At 53.0% G+C, this 19,756-nt stretch overlaps 1 protein-coding gene across 2 annotated transcripts in view; it reads left to right on the plus strand.

Annotated features, from left to right (window-relative positions):
- Positions 1 to 19,756, plus strand: part of LOXL2 (lysyl oxidase like 2) — a 94,292-nt gene that overhangs the window by 50,776 nt on the left and 23,760 nt on the right. The window contains exons 4-7 of one of the 2 annotated variants that reach the window (XM_037152680.2): positions 1,789 to 2,000; positions 10,948 to 11,170; positions 13,952 to 14,135; positions 19,403 to 19,554. In XM_037152680.2, the coding sequence (XP_037008575.2) occupies positions 1,789 to 2,000; positions 10,948 to 11,170; positions 13,952 to 14,135; positions 19,403 to 19,554 (771 nt within the window). The remainder of the gene's footprint in view (positions 1 to 1,788; positions 2,001 to 10,947; positions 11,171 to 13,951; positions 14,136 to 19,402; positions 19,555 to 19,756) is intronic. The other variant, XM_037152681.2, reaches the window with a different exon arrangement.

Consider the following 19,756-nt stretch of genomic DNA (forward strand, 5'->3'; position numbering starts at 1 on the left):
CTTGCCACTGGCAGCTCTCCTTCCACGCTGTGTGGAAGGAACCAGGGCCAAATGCCATCACTGCTGGCCACGTACTTTCCGCCGTCCTGCAGGACTGGTGGCACCTGGCCCGACTTTGCACCCTGAAGCCAGTGGCGAGGAGTCACAAGTCCCTGGGCACTCAAATAATGGTCCTGTTCAACTTCCTGGTTCATTGACATCCTAGCTGGCGTTTGGGTTGGGTCTCTGGGTGTCCCCTGCCAGCACCCACACCTGGCCCCACTCCTTCCCCACTTGCCCAGCTCAGAGAGCTTCTTGCCATATACCTCAGGGGCTCTGCCCTGGGTAGGCCTGGGGCGACCTCTGGAATCAGCCAGCCCTCCCATCTGGGTAATGGGAGGGCAGTAGCTATAACGCCCCTCACTCTATTCTTTGAGGACTAAGGGAGAGAAAGCACTTTCAGCTTTACTTGGGGGGGCTCCATTCCACAGCTGTATTGCATTGCAGTTCATCGGGTCTGAGTATCGACTGGCGGCTGGGGACATTGAGGGGCTCCAAAGGGAGGTACACTTGGTCATGTCAGGCTGTGGGCCCCCCACTAAGTAATTTGGGCATTACTCCATAGGCAAGAGCAGGAAGTCATTGGGCATGATTACAAAGAGCTTTCTGGTGGCTGGCCCTGCGGAGGAATGGAGGAGGAAGCCAGAGGCAGGGACTCAGCTAGGGAGCCTTACAGGAGCTGGTGGTGGCCCCCTGGGGTAGGGGCAGAGATGGGGGCTGGAAGTGAAAGGTTCAAGAGGAAGCTTCTGTGGTGTTTGAGGGCAGGTTGGGGAGCCTCAGAAAAGCATAAACCCCGGGGTAGCCCCTCATTTCTTTCCCCTAGCTTGGCTTCTCTAGGCCTTCCATTCTACCAAATCCCTGGGACCAGGAGGCGGTATGGGGCAGGGACTTGCTACTCAGTGTTGGTATGCAGGGAGGAGAGCCCACGCTGCAGTGAGCTCCTGCCCCCCACCCCGCCTCTTCTGCCTCCAGCGGTGGGGTCCTGCCTCTCTCGCTCACTGCCTCAGAAAGATGGATGGGGCTGCAGGTGAGGAGGGGGCTTTGCAAAAGCCTCAGGGCATTTAGAATCTTTCCCTTCTTTGTCACAGTGGTGCCCCCCCAATCCCTTGGTCCTCAGACGCTTCCCCCCTGGGTCTCTGCACACACAGCTTCCCCACCCCATTCCTCTGCGAGCCCTACCTGCCCCCTCTGGGGATGGTCTCACTCAGAAAGGCCAGCCCCAGGATCCTAAGTGGTGTGCAGGGTGGCACCACTGGCTGAGTCTCATCTGCCTGAACCCTCAGTCTCAGGAACAATATGCACACACACATAGCCGTTCCCATGCTCACATACATGCAGCACACATATGCTCAGGAGTAAAATACAAAATCCAGGTTAGTTTTTCTACAGCACATAAAAATTCAGAGAACACATTCTCTCTTCTGTTACAATTTTGAGACCCTTGCCAGGGGGCTAGGGCTGCTGCCCTCTGTTCTCCAGGCTTTTAGGGGGGACATGGCAGAGGCTACTGGGGCCCTCCGAGTCTTCTGGTGCCCCAGGTCACCCCTGCTCCCTCTCCTGGGTGCCCACAGTCACACTCACTCACCCCTGTGCGCAGTGCTTTATAATGGTGGCTTTGTACTGTGTGCTCCTAGGGGTGCCCGTAGCCCCCTGCAGGGCCCAGGGATGGGGGCAGTCTGGCTGGGTTGCCTCTCCATGGCTGGGCAGGAGACTAATAACCAGTGTCCTTCGTTGCCTCCTCCCGCCCAGAACCTGAATATCCAGGTGGAGGACATCCGGATCCGACCCATCCTTTCCACCTACCGCAAGCGCACCCCCGTGACGGAGGGCTACGTGGAGGTGAAGGAGGGCAAGGCCTGGAAGCAGATCTGTGACAAGCACTGGACAGCCAAGAATTCCCATGTGGTCTGCGGCATGTTCGGCTTCCCTGGGGAGAAGACATACAACACCAAGGTGTACAAGTAAGAGGCCCGCGCAAGGCGCGTTTTTCTGGGCTGCGGCCGGCTTTCTGAAGAGCGAGTTCTGGTGGGGCAGATCTCACCCCTGAGTAAGTCACACTCCTGTGGGAGACAGACCCCACAAGGATGACAAGGCAGAATGAGGGGAGGGTGTGGCAGAGGGGCCATGCAAGTAAAACCTCCCCTCTCAGTGCTGACAGCCAGCTCAGGGACGGGGGCAGAACCAGGACAGCGCCAACTTAAGAAGAAATGTTTCCTTGCCCTCGGTAACCAATTAGTCTGAAAAAAATTGGGAATTCACAGAAACAGTTAGGAAATTCAATCAGTTACACCAATTCCAATTAAATCTTATGATTTTGTTATGATTTCCAAATATAATACCTCCCCAGTGGCGGGGGGTGGGCGGAGGAAAAAATAACGGGTCTTAGAGTAATTTGCCCAGAGGGGTGTCTGGTGGAGGGTCTGCACCCAGTGACAAGCTGGCGGCTGGGGTGCACTGGCTGGTAGTGGGGCCTTCCATCTCCTTTTAATAATGCTAACCCGTGTCCTGAGTGCTTCCACTGTGCCAGGCTCTGCCCTTAGTCATTCAGTCCTCACGGTGTTAGGAAGTAGGGGTTGATTTTGGAGTTGAGGAGGTGAGTCAGAGAGGGAAGTGGCAGAGGTAAGGTGCAAGCGCAGGTCTGCCGCTGTGGGGGTCACACTCCTGCACAGTATGGACTCCCAACCCTTTCCTTCCAAGCCAGGGAGCCGGGACACGTGGGATGCAGCCCCAGCTCTCCCTCCAGGTCCCTGGGCTCGGCCTGGCTGTTTTGGTTCGGTCCCCAGGCTAAGTGCTGGTGGCTGTGCTGCTCAGCTGGGCAGGCTCCCTGTCGCCCCAGGGGTAACCTTCGTGGTGATCCCCACCCCAGACACCTCCAGACATGGCCCAGACCTTCCTGTTTACCCTGGGGTTCCCAACCTCTGAATACTTTGAAGAACACCGGCCTGCTGGCCAGTTCCGTAACCTTCTCAGCTTCTACCATTGGAGCCAAGAAAAGCAACCACCCGCCCGTCACCCCAACACACTCCCGCCTGGCTGCCCCACAGTGCCCCAGCCTGGCAGCTGCTCTGGGCCTGGGAAAGCTGCCATCAGCCCTGCCCAGGGAAGGATGGGGCACCTGAGGCTTAGGGAGATTGGAAGCTTACAGGTGTGGATGAAAAGGGGCCGCATACGAAACCTGACAAGCTCAAAGGAGACCTGTGTGCGGCCTTACCAACGCAGAGACTTAAAGTAACCGCAGAGGATGGTGTGAAATTGAAACCTTCTAACTAAAAGCAGGGTATGGCTGGCAGTCCTGTGCTGCAGGGAGCACAGGGAGGCCAAAATCAGGAGACAAAGAAATAATGGCCCAAAAGTAGGAACAGAACGGAACTCCAGAAAAAGGACTAAGCGATGCAGAGATGGCCAGCTGATCAGATGCAGAGTTCAGAACACAGGTAGTCAGAATGCTCAGAGATCTCATTGAATACGGCAAAAGCGTGAGGGAAGAAATGCAGGCTCTACCGAGGGAAATAAAGGAAAATCCACAGGAAACCAACGGTGAAGGGAAGGAAGCCTGGATTCCAATTAATGATTTGTAACATAAGGAAGAAGTAAACTTTCAATGAGAACAAAACGAAGAAACAAGAATTCCAAAAAACAGAGAGAGTTTGAGAAGACTCCAGGACATCTCCAAAAGGGCCCAGAGCCGAATCGTAGGGGTGCCAGAAGGAGAAAAGGAAGAGCAAGAAATTGGAAACTTATTTGAAAAAATAATGAAAGAAAACTTTCCTAATTTGGCAAAGGAAATACACATACAAGACCAGGAAGCACACAGAGTCCCAAACAAATTGGATCCAAAGAGGTTCACACTGAGACACATCATAATTAAAACGCTAAAGGTTAAAGATAAAGAAAGAATCTTAAAAGCAGCAAGAGAAAAGCAGAGAGTTACCTACAAAGGAGTGCCCATAAGACTGTCGGCTGATTTCTCCAAAGAAACTGAAGGATAGAAGGGTCTGGCAAGAACTATACAAAGGGATGAAAAACAAGGGCATACATCCAAGATTACTCTGCAAAGCTATCACTTAGAACTGAAGGGCAGATAAAGTGCTTCCCAGACAAGGTAAAGCTAAAGGAGTTCATCATCATTAAACCCTTATTATATGAAATGTTAAAGAGACTTATTTAAGAAAAAGAAGATAAAAAATGTGAACAGTAAAATGACAACAATCTCACAACTATCAACAGCTGAACCTAAAAACCAAACACAAACTAAGCAAACAACTAGAACAGGAACAGAATCACAGAAATGGAGATCACATGGAGGGTTGTCAGTGGGGAGGTGGAGGGTGGAGAATGGGGGGAAAGGTACGGGGAATAAGAAGCATAAATAGTATGTACAAAATAAGGGGAGGTTAAGAATAGCATAGGCAACGGAGAAGCCAAGGAAATTATATGCACGACCCATGGACATGAACTAAGATAGGGGATTGCAGGAGGGAAGGGGGGAGCAGGGAAAAGGGGGTAAAGGGAGAAAAATTGGGACAACTGTAATAGCATAATCAATAAAACATACTTAATGAAAGAAGTGTTTATCATTTTACTTTTTATCCAATCCCAAAGGTTTCCCCACTTTTTCCTGCCTCCCTAATCTATCACCAGTGGATTTCATGTAACCTCCTTATACCTTCTCCTTCCATTCTAATGTATAAAATAAGGTGTGAAACTGCCATTTTCCAGAGCATTTTCTCAATCCGCCGCTGAGGTTTTGCTTCCCAGCAACTGTCGTCAGTATGGCTCAGATAAACTCACAACATTCCTGACAGGTTTGCATGTTTCTCACATTGACACAGTGGATTCGTCATTTGAGACTTACTGCCTCCCCGGAGGGCCTGGAGGGTCCACCGTTCGCCAGGCCTGAGGAGTAGCTTTTCCAGGGGAGCCCCAGGGCCCCAGGAGGGCTCTGACCGCACCTCTCTTTCGGCCAGACCTCACAGTGGGACCCCAGTCTCTGAACCGGGACACCAAAATGCTATGGGGGGGGACTTCCGCCAAGATGGAGAAGTAGGTGGAGGGTCCACCTCGCCTCTGTGCACAACCAAATCTAAGAACAACTATTTTTAACAGCAGTCACAACCAAGCCACACGGAAAATTGACAATACGGAGTCCAAAGGACAACTAGATACTCGGCTGGACCGGTACGAGGAGTGAGGCCAGAAGCAGAGCAGGTTAGCAAGAAAAAATTCCCGGGGCGGTGCGCGGGGCGCGCAGGCAACCGAGGGCTAATCGCCAGCGAGCTGGCTGCCGGAGCGCACAGGGAATAGGCGCGGTGGGTCGCTCAGTCGCGCGCATTTACGTGCGGAGAAACCAGTGAGAAGGGAAACCCGCGCGGTGCAGCAGGCTTGCAAAATTAGGATCGGATAAGCAAGCCCGAGGCGTTTGAGTGACTAGATGCGCTGGGCTAGCGGAGAGGAACGCCATCGCTCCCTCTCTGACCCCGCCCCCACACACAGCGTCACAAACCAGCGACCTGGGTCGCCCCGTCCTGGTAAACAACTAAGGCTTTGCTCCGCTCACTAAACAGCACGAATAAACCAAAAATGGCTCTAGAACCACTCAGAGCCCCAGAACCGATAGACCTAAGTGATGAAGAAATAGCCAGTCTTTCAGATGCACAGTTCAAAACACTGGTTATAAAGATCCTTACAGAACTGGTGGATTTTAGTCACAAATTAGAGAAACATATGGAAGCTAAATTAATTGAAATGAATGCTGATACAAAAGATACCAATAGTGATGGAAAGAAAATTGGGACTCAAATCAAGGGAGAGGACCAGACAGAAGAAAAAGATGATCAAGCAGAAAGGAATGAAGAAATAAGAATTCAGAAAAATGAGGAGAGGCTTGGGAACCTCCAGGACATCTTTAAACGTTCCAACATCCGAATTATAGGGGTACCAGAAGGGGGAAAGGCACAACCACCAGTTGAAAAATTATTTGAACAAATAATAAAGGAGAATTTCCCCAAGATGGCAAAGGAAATAGACTTCCGAGAGATCCAGGAAGCTCGGAGAGTCCCGAGGAAGTTGGACCCGGGAAGGAACACACCAAGGCACATCATAATTACATTAGCCAAGATTAAAATGAAGGAGAGAATCCTAGAAGCAGCAAGAGCTAAGGGGACAGTCACCTACAAAGGAGTTCCCATCAGACTATCAGCTGATTTCTCAAAAGAGACCTTACAGGCAAGAAGGGGCTGGACAGAGGTATTCCAAGTCATGAAAACCAAAGATCTACAACCAAGATTGCTCTACCCAGCAAAACTTTCATTTAGAATGGAAGGACAGATAAAGTGCTTCTCAGATAAGGTCAAATTCAAGGGAGTTCATCATCACCAAGCCCTTACTATATGAAATGTTAAAGGGACTTACCTAAGAAAAAGAAGATAAAAAAGATGAACAGTGAAAGGACAGCAAACTCACAGTTATTAAGAACCACACCTAAAACAAAAGCAAACTAAGAGGATAGCTAGATCAGGAGCAGAACCATAGAAATGAAGATCACAGGGAGGGTTAGCAACAGGGGAGTGGGAGGAGGGGAAGGGGGGAGAAGGTACAGAAAATAAGTAGTATAGACAGTAGATAGAAAATAGATAAGGGGGAGGGTAAGAATAGTAGGGGAAATACAGAATCTAAAGAATTTGAGACACATGTTCATGAACTAAAGGGGGAAATGGTGGGGGAGGGGTATGCAGGGTGGAGGGGAAGGGAGGGGGGAATAGAGCAAATGTAATGGCATAATCAATAAAAAATAAATAATAAAAATAAAAAATAAAAAAAAACCAAAATGCTATGGGGGTAATTGATCCTGAGGTGTCAGTGGCCAAATGGCAGCACTGAGCCACCAAAGGCAAGGTGGGCATGGCGATGGCGTGGACAGCAGGCTCACGCAGCAATCGGGATAACTGCCTGACATGCACAGACCCGCGGCGCTGGCTGGTTGGCCATGCTGTTCCTGGGAGCGAAGTATAGAACAGGCGTGTGCTGCTTAGCAATAGGCTCACGTTCTGAGAAACGTCGTTAGGTGCAAGCCTCATAGAGCACACTTACCCCAACCTGCTGCACGCTTTGGCTGTGCGACACACCACCACCAATGTGCATTCGTCACTGACTGCAAAGTCGTACGGTGGGGACCCAAAACACCCCAGATTTATTTATGAAAAATCATGTATTTATTCTTACATGTTTAAACTTCAGTCACCTTCAAAGTACTCTCCACTTTTTAAAAACATTTTATTTATTTATATTTAGAGAGAGGGGAAAGGAGGGAGAAAGAGAGGGAGAGAAACATCAATGTGCAAGAAATACATTGATCAGTTGCCTCTCACACGCCTCCAACTGGAGACCCAGCCCGAAACCCAGGCATGTGCCCTGCCTGACTTGGAATCGAACCAGCGACCTTCTGGTTTATAGGCTGGCACTCAGTCCACTGAGCCACACCAGCCAGGGCAAAGTACTCTCCTTCGATGCAATATATCCATTGAGGCTTTTTTTCCCCACTGCTCAAAACAGTTTTTGAGCTCATTGATTTTGATGCCTTTTAGAGTTTCTGCCATTTTTTTGTTTCATCCCTTTGAGGATTTTTTTATCTGGGGAAACAGCAAAAGAAAGGTCACTCAGGGTAAAATGAGGTGACTAGGGAGGGTGGGGCACATTTTTGGTCACAAACTGCTGAACACTCAGTACAGTGTTGGCAGGTGCACTTGTAAGTCACTCTTCATGAAATGGGCAAACGTACTGGGAAAGTCTTAAAAAGGATTCACTGAAGCCGAACGCAGCCTTTCACAGTAACACCACCTGGTCCACTGATACGTATGGGTTCCTAGAACACTCACCTAGCCGGGGAAGCCTGTACCACAAGAGGCCTGCCCTCCAGAAAATTTATTTTTGGAGGGGTCCCCCTTTGTGTGTGGGGAATGACTATAGCCAGAAAGCCTACTAACTTCTTTCTTGTTCTCTATGAGCAGAAAAGCTCTAGGTCAAGTAAACAAAGGTCGAACCTGAATCGTAAGAACAAAGTCACAGCCCTCAGTCAGTGACCAGCCTGGAGCAGGTTTTCAGACCCAGAGCCCACTGAGTGGAGAGGGGCTGGGTCCCCTCCAGGACGGACCATGGTGCGCTGCCTGAAGCTCGCACTGTTCATCTTCGTCCCAGCTTTCTGCAAAGGGACCTCTGCTCTTTTACCAGGAAAACTGTGCATTGGGAGAGTGGAAGCAGTCGGAACTTTGGGCTCTCCTGGACACTGGCTCTGAGCTGAGACACACCAGAGACCCACGTGGCACTGTGGCCTCCAGTCAGTGTAGGGGGTTGTTGGGGCCAGGCGATCGCTGAGTTTTGGCTCACTTCTGTCTCACAGTGGGTCCCAGACCCCATCCTGTGTAATCTCCCTGTCAACGTAAGAAACATCCAAACCTGTAAGAATTTTTATGGATTTATTTGAGCCAAACTGATGACAATTACCAGGGGATCTGTGGTCTCTGCTGTGGTGGCAGTGCCTGGAGGTGTCTGGGAAAAAAAGGAAATTACCCGGCCATTCCAAATGTTGGTTATTGTAGATTCAAAAAGACAGTGGACAAACTCAGTCAAGGGGAAGACTGACCTTTGTTCAGGAAGATTCTAGCCTAGGACATGACTGCCCACCGTGACCTGCTTTTAGTTAGGAAGTTCTAGTTCCGAACCATCTATGTGGCTATTTTTAGGTCTCTGAGTTTGTAGGGCCCACCGTGCAGGCCTCCCCTGGCTTGTCAGGTTCAGTACGTGGCCCCTTTCTTGTCCGCACCTGCTTCCGCAATGCATACTTGGAGCAGACGTGCTCAGCAGCTGGCAGGCTTCCTGCAAAAGCAGGGCTCCCCTTGGCTCTGGGAGAGAGCCAGCAGGACTTCTTGTTTTTCATGAAATCTGCCCAGCCCTGTGTTCTTCTTGCTGCAGTCACAGACCTGGACACCTCTTTCCCAAGCGGGCTCCCCACACATGCCAATGGCCGTCCCCAACTCCGGTCCCCCTCCAACCACCAGGCCTGGAGTGGGCTACCCACCCATCCACCCCAGCCCCTGTCTGCAGGCCCTGGGGCCTGCCTGGTGTGGATCACCAGGCAGGGCGGGGGCGGGGGATGCTTTGAGACCGGAACCTGTGGGGGTCAGGGGGATTCCTGTGAGCTGACGTAAGAGGGCAGCAGGGCTGCTCCTGGCAGAGTCGCTGTTCTCTGAAAGCTGACTGCTGAAAGGATCTCCGAGCCAGTGGGAGCTGACGCATTCTTGCACAGCTGGTACCCCCAGCACGCCCTCTGCCCTGATGTGGGTGTCATGGGGAACACGCTGGAGGTTGCGGCTCCACATGGGGAGGGGCAGTGGTTCCCAGAATTATCCTCAGTCCCCTGATAGCGCTTCACTGAGGCTGCAGCCCTGTGCGCACAGGTCCTGCATTTTCTAGGACAGGCCTCTTTCCAAAGATTCTGGGTCACTGTGCCCAGAATTGTACTAGAACTATAGGTCTCATTTTGGGTTACAGAAAGATATTGGTGTGTCTGTGCTCACATCCCATTCGCTTGCAAACAAAGCAGGACTCACAGGCCTTCTGGGCCAGCGGGGTCAGGACCCTGCTTCTGTTTCCTGCAGGGCCCAGAGGGTCCTGGGAGCCCCCAACTAGGCAGCCAGCAACAGTGCTGCCTGGCTGCACCCGGCAGCTCAGGGGGTCCTGCCAGGCTGGGGCAGGCACACAGACCTCAAAGAGCTAGGACAGCCTGAGAAAAGAGGACAAGGTGTCCTCTGCTGTCATTCTAGGCCCAGTTCAAACCCTACTCTTCTGTGAAGTCGTCCTTTGTCACCACCACCACAGGGATCCCACCCTAATCTCTTTTCTTCTTTTTCTCCTTTACCCAGTATGGTTTTATTTATTTATCTTACAAACACGGGCGTAGCCCTTTCTGTGTGCTGGACACGGCACTCAGTGCTCCACGAGCAGTGACTCATTTGACTTTCCCAGCAATCCTATTGAGTAGATTCTGACACTGCTTTTAACCTGGAGATGGGGAAACTGAGGCACAGTAACCTTTCTGTTAACCAGCTCAGTACTCATTGATTGATCATTGTTTTAGGAAAAACTTTGGCTCACCTTGATGCACACTCTGCCTCCCATAGAAAGGGTGGTGACACAGGGCAGGGGCATCCTGAGGACCTGGTGTGGGGACAGACGCGGCCTCACTGACTCCCGCCGGGTGAAGATTTCCCCAGGGCTGCGTCTGAGCTGCGTCACCATTATGATTTTTTCTTACCAAGCAAATGATTCTTTAATTCAGCAGAGGGGTCACTTTAGATTGTTCTCTTCACATTTGCATCCCAGGCGGCTTTGCATATCCTCAGGAGAGAATTTAACAACCCAGTGGTACTGCTTGTTGACAGAGGGAAATAAAGGCAGGTGACAGCAACAGATGTTTCCAAAGGGTCTGTATGACCCACCACCGCGGTTTGCCCAGCCAGTACTGAGGGGTTTCCTGGGACCAGGGTCCTGTCTCTTTCAGATCCCTTTTTGCATTTTGTATCAATGGGCCTTAGTATTATCTCACCACACTGAGTTAGTCCTGTCTCCTGGGATGTAAGCTGCCTGGGGGCAGGAGGCCACGTCCCCTTTCCAGCCCCAGGGCCCAGTGCAGTGCCATGCGCTCAGTGAGGACTTGCAGGCACGCTGTGTGGGTTCCTGTCTGTGAGCCCCGAGGGGCTCCAGGTGTCCAGGCCATGCGCCCGGCTCCTGCAGCCCGTGCCCAGGAGCTGTTACAGCAGCTGGCCCAAGGCAGAGGTCCGACGCCTTGCTGTCAGAGGAATGAGGGGCAGGTTCCAGGACACGTGGGTCACCCGCCCCACCTGTCCTCTGCAGGATGTTCGCCGCCCGGAAGAAGCAGCGCTACTGGCGGTTCTCCATGGACTGCACAGGCTCAGAGGCCCACATCTCCAGCTGCAAGCTGGGCACACAGGTGACGCGGGACCCCGTGAAGAACATCACCTGTGAGAACGGGCTGCCGGCAGTGGTGAGCTGCGTGCCTGGCCAGGTCTTCAGCCTTGATGGACCTTCAAGGTTCCGGAAAGCCTACAAGCCGGAGGTGAGGACGGGGCCGGAGTCTGGCCACTGGGCCCCTGGGTTGGGCAGTGGCAGGTAAGGGGACAGACAAGGCCCCCAGGAAAGTGAGGGGATCTGGCCCCCAATCAGACCGATTTTCTAGAGGACAGGAAAGTGCATGGCGCCTGTCAGGGCCAGTCTCACAAATAGATGCTACCTCTAGAGTGTGACAAGCAGCTGGCCCCCTGCCCCAGATCATAGCACCCCCTTCCACCACTGCTGCTCCACTCTGAAATTGGGGTCCTCTCTGTGGAGGACAGATACCCCTGCAGGAGAGGAGCGCTCCTCAGTATCGACATTTACTGTCTGCTGGATTGGAATGGGGGTGGGGGACACCTTATGCTTCTGCACAATTCCTAGAGGACGGAGTGTTCTAGAGCTTTTGGAAATGCAATACAACTCTTAAAAGTACATGAGCTCAGCTACAAAGGGTTGCAAGCTTGTTTTGGTTTATTCCATAGCAGAAAGGATTAAAATTTTAAAAAGCTCTCACAAAAATAAAAAATGGAAAGCTGCCATTACCATGTCATCTGTTCCCACGAGTCATGTTATATGTATGGCCACCAGCGCCTGTGCATGGGCGTGCGTGTGTGTGCACACGTGCATGTGTGTACTCGGGAGATGTCGATGCACATCTGCTCGTGTAAATGAACGCCCCATTTCAGCAGGCTGACTTCCCAGCACAGGGAACCAGCCCAGCCAGGGCGGGTTTGCGTGTCTCTGATGGCAGTGTTCTGCCTGCTTCTCCTGAAAACCAGGAAGCTTTCCCCTTTCCTGCTCTTTGTTTTTCTTCTGTCCACCGAAGGGTCTCTGGGGTTTGCATGCTCTGGAAACTGCTAACATGAGGCCAGTGGGTGGGAAGAGTGGGGGGCAAATAGCACATGGGTAACAAGAGGGAGGGGTAGGAAAGAGAGTTGAGCATTTCTTAGGGAACGATTCCCTGTGCCATAAACCCTGGGACCTCGGGATCAGCCAGCTGGCAGGGGCGAGCTCCAAGTCAGCTCTGAGCTTGGCAAGGTAAGCGAAGGGGGAAAGGTCTCAGTGGCGGCGGCTGGGGAGGAGTAGCAGGCCCTCCCCAAGCCTGGCAGGTTTTGTCCGTGGAGGCACCACCCTTCTGTCTCCTTTCCTCTCTCCGCCCGTCCTCCAGCCTTTCCCCTCTGCCCTCCCCATGGCCTCTTCCTGCCAACATCAATGACCTGCTTTTGGAAAGGGGGCAACAACACTCATCCGTCAAACCAGGGCAGGAGACAGTTAAACCACACCGGGGGTCACTCCCAGTCAGGGGTGGTGTATTTGGACAAAGAAGGAGGCCGTAAAGGCAAGGAGTGACGTGGCTGCTGCAGCCCGGCCAGCCCCACCCACCGTGGAGCAGGGGGTGTGGGAACTGTTTGCAGGGCCTCATCACCCAGATCCCAGGCCCTACTGTTTGGAAACCCCTCTGACTGTGCGGTTTAAAGCAAAGGAATTGAGCTCATACCACGCCAATTAGAAAAGGAAAAAAGCAGGGGAGCCTGACATCATATTTTCCCTCAGTGACTCTGCCTGGCCGCTGCAGGCTGCCTCGGGGTTCTTGGACAGTCCGCTCCATGGGGAGGGGCTCTGGCATCTGGCTAAACCGCTTGGGTAGGGAGGTGGGGGAAGGAAGTGGGCGGAGCCAGCAGTTTTACTTGTTTTGTAAAGCTAGAAGCAGGGCTCTTGAAACCAGTGGGCCTTCTGCACCCATCCCTGTCCCTTTTTTCTTCTCCCACTAGTGCCAGGGTCAGAGGACTCCCTGCGATCAGTAAAACTGGGTGCTGCCACAGTTGGTGGGGGAGAGAGGTGTGGCTGAGGGGGAGCCTCAGCGGAGGATGGAGACACAGGGTCCCACTGGGTCCCACTTGATTCTGGGGCCCTCAAGGTGGCTGATACCTGTGAATGTTTAAAAGACACAGCCTCCAACCAGGCCTGCTTTGGCTGGACCATCGGTGGGGGTGGGGGTAGGGCGAAGGGCGTCCTGGGCCGAGGACTACACAGGCCAGTGTAGGACAGTGACTGGTCTGATGCGATGCACACTGAATGGCTGCACAGTCACCCCTTTGTCCCTCTGCGTTGGATTAAATGACAGTCAGCAGTAACTCAGAGCCTCGAAGGCTTTGGAGTCCCCCATCCCAACACGCACACGCACACGCACACAGGCATGCACCAAACTGATGCAGACCAGGGCACGTGGGCAGATGGAGCCCAGTGACCTGGGTCCCATCAAGACTGTGATCCAGTGACGCAGGTAGAGAGCGGGTTCATGCCGTGCAGTGGATAGAACCCATAGGAGGTAAGGCTTCCAGGCTGCCCATGAGCAGTTAGGATGTTTTAACGGGAACTGCCCACCCTGTCTGCGTCTTCTGAAGAGTGGGCCAGTTTGGACCTGGAGTAGAGTCAGGGGTGATGGGAGCAGAGGGGTGGCCAGGCAGGAGCCCTGGTGTGACAGCGCTGCAATAAGCCAGGGAGAATGACGGTCCGCTGGGCTCTGCAGACTTTCAGGGTTGGGAGCTTCCTTCTATAGCTCTAAAGCCTGAGGCTCTGGATGAGGGGATGGAGGGAAGGGCTGGTGGTAAGGTCCTTGAGCCAGGCATGGGTTGGGGGGACGAGCTGGTGAAGCAGAGTCCCCTGCCACATGCATGAACACACATACATGTCTAGTACAGTTCTATTTCCTGGCCTGGGGGCTCCGGCCCCCCGCTGATCATGCCTCTGCGCCTACACTCAGCAGAACGGTGTGTCTCTTCAGCAGCCCCTGGTGCGGTTGAGAGGCGGCGCCAACCTCGGAGAAGGCCGCGTGGAGGTACTCAAGAACGGTGAATGGGGTACCATCTGTGATGACAAGTGGGACCTCGTGTCTGCCAGCGTGGTCTGCAGAGAGCTGGGCTTTGGGAGTGCCAAAGAGGCTCTCACTGGCTCCCGGCTGGGGCAAGGTAAGGAACGGGGAGGACATGCCACGGCCCGTCTTTGCAGGATCCGGCTGGCCCGGGGCTCTCCCCGCTCTTCCTGCTTCTCCTCCCACCCCCAGATGTTCCCCTCAGAGAGTCTCAGGCCTCTCCCCGGGCAGTCAGAGCTGGAAGAGCCTTGGGGAATACTGCGCCCCATTTCCCAGATCTGGAAACCGAGGCCCAAAGAAGGGAGTAAATGACCAAAACGAGACAACATGTTAGCAGCCAGTGAACACTTTAATGGGTGTCTCCCAGCTGCCTCACCAAGAAACTGAAACTCTCAGGAAGGCGCCCCAGGAGAGCACCTCAGGCTCCTCGGGCTGTGGACGACCACCCTAGGCCCAAAGGGATCCCCAGGTGCTCTGACTTTTCCCCTCTGGCGCCACCCCACAAACATCCTCTCCCTGCCACCAGAGATGGGGAACAAGGTGGCCCTCTCCAGCTAGTCATGAGATCCTAAGGAGAAGGGGCCTGGTTCTTATTAAATGTCTTGAAAAAGTCTTTGCTCTTCCATTTGAGCAAAGAACCGAATACAGGAGACTTTCGAGTGGGTCCCTGTGTTGAGAGCAATGTTGTGAACCTGGCATGGCAACAGCGTCCCCTCCCGCCGAGCCGGGAGGCCACTGACCCACAAAAGCCCTGGGCCTTCAGAAGGAGGCTCTTCACCCCGGACAAACCGCAGCCCTGTGAGTGCCCAGCCCGCTCCTGGAGAACTGCGGGCTGAGCAGGGGAAACCGCCCCTCAGTGTTGACCAGCAGGGAGGCCGTGGTGGCCCAGCCGTGGCTGGGCTGCTGAGGTGGGGAGGGGTGGGGAGGAAGGAAAGGGCCGCGGGTGAGTTGTGCGGTGTCCTATCCGGCGGACAGAGGTGTTTCCGTTCTGTCAGACCTGGGGCCGTTGCCCCACAGAAAGGAATGTGGTGAGGTCATAGATCACAGCCCAGAGGAGATAATGGCCCAGTGGGCTGGAGAGAGAGTCCACGGCCATCTGGTCTAAAAGATGAGGGATTTGACAACAAGTCTGAAGTCATCCCCACAATTATGGCAGAGAAAGGCTGAAACCCCAGTGTTCTGGGGCCAGTGTTCAGACGAGGACCTCTCCGCTTCATGCCCAGTCTGGCTCACATCCAGAACGCCTCTCTACCCTCACTCTCCAACCCTGCAAACTTCCTGGGTGTGCACAGAACACCCAGAACTTCCTGGGTGTTTGGGGTCTAGGGTGGACTTTAATGTCACACTGTGCCACTTGGCGGCCTGACAGTCCTCCTCCCTGGTCATGGTGAGCAATTCGCGCTTCCCTCAGACCTCGAACATTCCTACAGTTCATGTTCCTGATTGGCTGGCACGATGGTTTGTGCTCTCCCTAGGCTGACAGAACAGCTCATTCCAAGGAATAAACAAGCACTGGGTGGCATAAACATCCCATGTCCCCGGCCGTGTGCTCTTAGACCTCGTTACTTCCCTGCCCGGCAGCTGCCAGGTCCCGAGGGCCTGCGGAACTCTGGGAGAGAGGTGCTTGGCGTTTTGGTGCTGTCCTTGAAAGAACCATTGGATGATTTACTGTCTGCTGCCAATGGGGCGGACTCAACTCTGGTGGACAGGAAGAGAAAAGTCCACTTCAGTGTCAAGGCACACAGCAAATGGGGTCTGTCCCTCAGTCCTGGCTCTGGCTGGTGGACCAAGTGACCATACCCAAGCAAGGGCAGCAAAAGGGCGATGACCGAGAGACAGGACATCTGAGTCCCGGCCCCAGCCCTGTTGCTATTTGCATGGTGACTTTGAGCGACCTTCTGGGCCTCAGGATCTTGACTGGATTCGTGATGTTGGAGGTTCCATCTGGCTGCAGCCTCCTGTGATTCTCTGAAACTCCCCCACAGGGAGGCCGTGTCAGAGTCCAGCTTTGCACTTTGTGCCACAGGGCCCTGCACTCACTGGTGTCCCAGCCGTCTGCCTGTGCACCCACCGGCCCCCGTGACCGAGCTGCGGCAGGAGGGCCTGTGTCTTTATCTCTGTGTCCTTAGTGCCGAGTCTGTGCCCAGCTCTGGGGGCTCCAGGAACATTCATTTTATGAAGAATGAATGAATGAATGAATGAACGGATGGGTTGCAGTCACATAAGCAGGGTCAGCTGAGTGAACACTTGGTAAAGAAGTGTCCGCAGTCCAGACTTGCCTGTCCAACAGAAAAGGCCATGCAAGCCACATGCACAATATTAAATTTTCTAGACATAATTTAAAATTTTTTGAGTAGGTACATAGGAAGAAAGAGAGAGAAAGAAAGAGGTAAAATTAATTTTAATAATGCATTTTCTTTACCCAGTAGACATGAAGTATCTTGATTTCAACATGAAATCAATATAAATGCTATTAGTGAGATAGTTGGCACGCTGGGCACTAACTCTCTGGAGCCCAGGGTGCTCTCTGCATCACAGCACGCCTCAGTCTGCACTGGCCACGTGGCGTGTGCTCAGCGTGCCCGGGGCTGCTGTATCGGATGGGGAAGCTCTGGAGCAGCGATTTGCACCTGGTGTGCCGCCAGAAGTTTTAACACATGCAGTGCCTGACTGTTTAGTCAGGGGCACGGACCTCTTTTCCCTTAGATTGTCAAATTTAAAAAATGACAATAGCCAATACAATCACAGCTGTCTGGTGCAAATGAATCAAAACTATACTGATTTTTTGACAGATCAGCCAAAATATGTTTTTTTGGTGTGCTGCAGAGCTTCAGGAATTGGCTTACGTGTGCCGTGAGATGGCAGAGGTTGGAAGTCACTGCTCTAGAGCACTGGCTTTCACCCCCTTGGCTTGCAGCCCCCGGGAGAGGTGCATGAGATGCAGGCGCGGCTGACATAAAACCGTGTGAAGCGATGCCTATCTCTACAACACGCAAGACACTCTGCTATGTCCTGTTCTATTCTTCTGGCTCTTAAAAATCGGACTCTAACCTGCAGAGTTGGAATCTTAGAATTTAATTCTAAGAATTAAATTCTCTTAGAATTTAATGGCTCTTAGAATTTAATTTTTGGCCTCAGTGAGCCTAGATACTGGTGCCTTCAGAAACCTGTGACAGAGCCAGGGGCCCTCCCTTTGGGTTTAAAACATAGGAAGTCACCTCCACCTTTGGCCACATCATATTGCAAGTCTTTGCGTAAATGTCTGCCTCCCCCACGAACTGCCTGTGGATTCTTTGTGGCAGGGCCTGCCTTCTTCATATGAGTCCCGACACCTGGCACAGGGCTGACATACACCAGCTTCTCAGTGCAGTCTGCCCGTCCATTCGGACACTATTGCCACACTCCCTGCTTGCCGAGGTCTGGCTGGGAGCACAAAGGGAATGCAGACATGGCACCTGCCCTTGTGGGGCCTACCCTAGGGGGCAGACATTGAACATGAAGCAGAGTGCTCCGTGGGAGGCTGCCCGAGAAGACCCAGCGTAGATGGGGTCAGGGAGGCTTTCCGTGGAAATGGCATTGAAGCCGGGCACCCGGAACGTGAGCAGGAGTTAGCTGGTGAGGACTGGGAGGAAGTTAGCCCAGGCAGGGGGTCCACACGGAGGGAAGCACGTGGCTCTGCGGAGCAGCCGAAAAAGACGACGTGGCTGAGGGTGAGGAGCTGGCAGAGCCAGAAGGCTAAGCGGAGGTCCATCCCGCAGGGCCTGCTGGCCATCCGGGGACTGAGGGTTTTGCCATGAAGGACAGTGAGAAGCCATTGCAGGGACTGCAGACGAGAAAGGACATGATCTGATTTGCATTAGAAAATCCCTTGGGCTGCCATGTAGAAATAGTTTTGGAATAAGCAAGCAGGAGGGAGGCTAGAAGGTATCCAAGTGGGAGGTGGCAGGGTGGGACTGGTGTTGTGGTGTCAAGAAAGAGAGGACAAAAGCACTCAGCTTTCGGGGAGTGAACAGAACGTGGCAATGGATTGAGTGTCAGTGAAAATGGGGGCAGTACTGGAGATGACCCAGGGTTCTGCCAAGGGTCACCAGGTGGGGTCACCAGAGGGGCTCTTGCCAGCGAGGGGGAAGGGCTGGCAGGGAAACAGACTGGGGACAATCCTGCTGCTGTATGTGGAAGTACAGAGAACAAAATGAGTGTTGCTCTCAAGAAGTTCTCTCTGAAGGGGACAAAAGTAACAGGCCAGAGGGAAGTGTGGGGGTCAGGGGACAGTTGCCATAAAGACAAGAGGTTTGAGCAGGTGTCTGAGTGATGAGGGTCAGGAGGGTGGTAAGGGTCAGGAGAGGGAGAAGGTCACAGGCAGTGCAGGGACAAGATGGCAGTCAATGCAGCCCAAAGCTCCTGGAAAGAACAGGACTTTGATCCGTCGTGATGGGCTGGACAGAAGAGACGTCGCTTAAAGAGCTGAGTTGAGCTGAATGTTGGTCAGGCTAGGAGTTCTCTCTCTCCAGCGGTGGGAGGCCTCCCCTGGGTATCTCGGCACCTGTAAGAGAAGCTTCCTGCATGCTCACTGCCGGTCATTTGCTGATTCTTTCATCTGCGCTCCCTGCTCCACTGTCCATACTTGCCCATAAAACTGGGAGGCACACTTGCGTGTGGCCAGCAGGGAGCACTGGCAGCAGACTGGAGGTGTGCAGCGGAGAGAGGCCAGGTATTTCTTAGGAGGTCCCTGCAGGCCACCGTGTCCCTCGCCGAGGGTAACAGCTCCCATCAGGTGCCCTTCCACCCTGTTCTTAGATGTCACCGCCCTCCACTCACCTGTAGGCCCGGGGCTGCTCCCAGTGGCCCCGGACTGTTAGCCCCTGAGTCCAGAACTGCCCTTTATGATCGTGTGACTTCCCTACATTCTGTTCATACCTTTATGCTAAAAATCTCTTCTAAGTTTCTTCAGGTCATCTAATTTGAGCATGCTATCAGTTCCCTAAAGGGACCCTGACTGGACAGGGGTAGCCACCCTTTTCTGATTCATAAAGCTTGGAAGGTGAAAGTTGGGGAAGAATCCTAGGTGTCTTCTAGTCCATCTCCTTCATTTAGGAGAGAAAACAATATTCAGGAGACTGAGAAAGTAGGCCAAGGTCACACAATTTGGTCCAACCCTCATGAGCCCTTGTGGGAGAAGTGGATTCTGAGACAAGGGGCCCTGCTCTCCAGGGAGGAAAGGCGGGCCATTGAGCTGACTGTGGGAGGCACTTGGAAGAGGTTTGAGGATGGGAGAGGCATGTTCTTATTACCTGGGATTTTCTTGCCAGTTCCAGAAACTTTCCTTTGGAAGCCTTCATAGCCCACACTTGTTTTCTTCCCCAGGGATAGGACCCATCCATCTCAACGAGATCGAGTGCACTGGAAACGAGAAGTCCATCATAGACTGCAAATTCAATGCCGAGTCACAGGGCTGCAACCACGAGGAAGATGCTGGTGTGAGATGCAACATCCCTGCCATGGGCTTCCAGAAGAAGGTGAAGAGACTGGACCCACAGAGGGGACTGTGTTACATTCAGGCCATTGAGGCCCCAGAAAGTAGAGACCAAGTGACCTCACTCTGAAGGTTTCTAGTGGGTGGTATTAGGGGGCTCTGGTGATGAACCCAGAAGGGGCTCAGTCTCTGCCGTCAACACCGTTAATGACAGGGCCACCTAGCGCTTTGTACGTGTGCCAAAT

This window comes from Artibeus jamaicensis, unplaced genomic scaffold (assembly GCF_021234435.1).
Source record: "Artibeus jamaicensis isolate MK-2021 breed Jamaican fruit bat unplaced genomic scaffold, CSHL_Jam_final contig_477, whole genome shotgun sequence".
Lineage (NCBI taxonomy): Eukaryota > Metazoa > Chordata > Mammalia > Chiroptera > Phyllostomidae > Artibeus > Artibeus jamaicensis.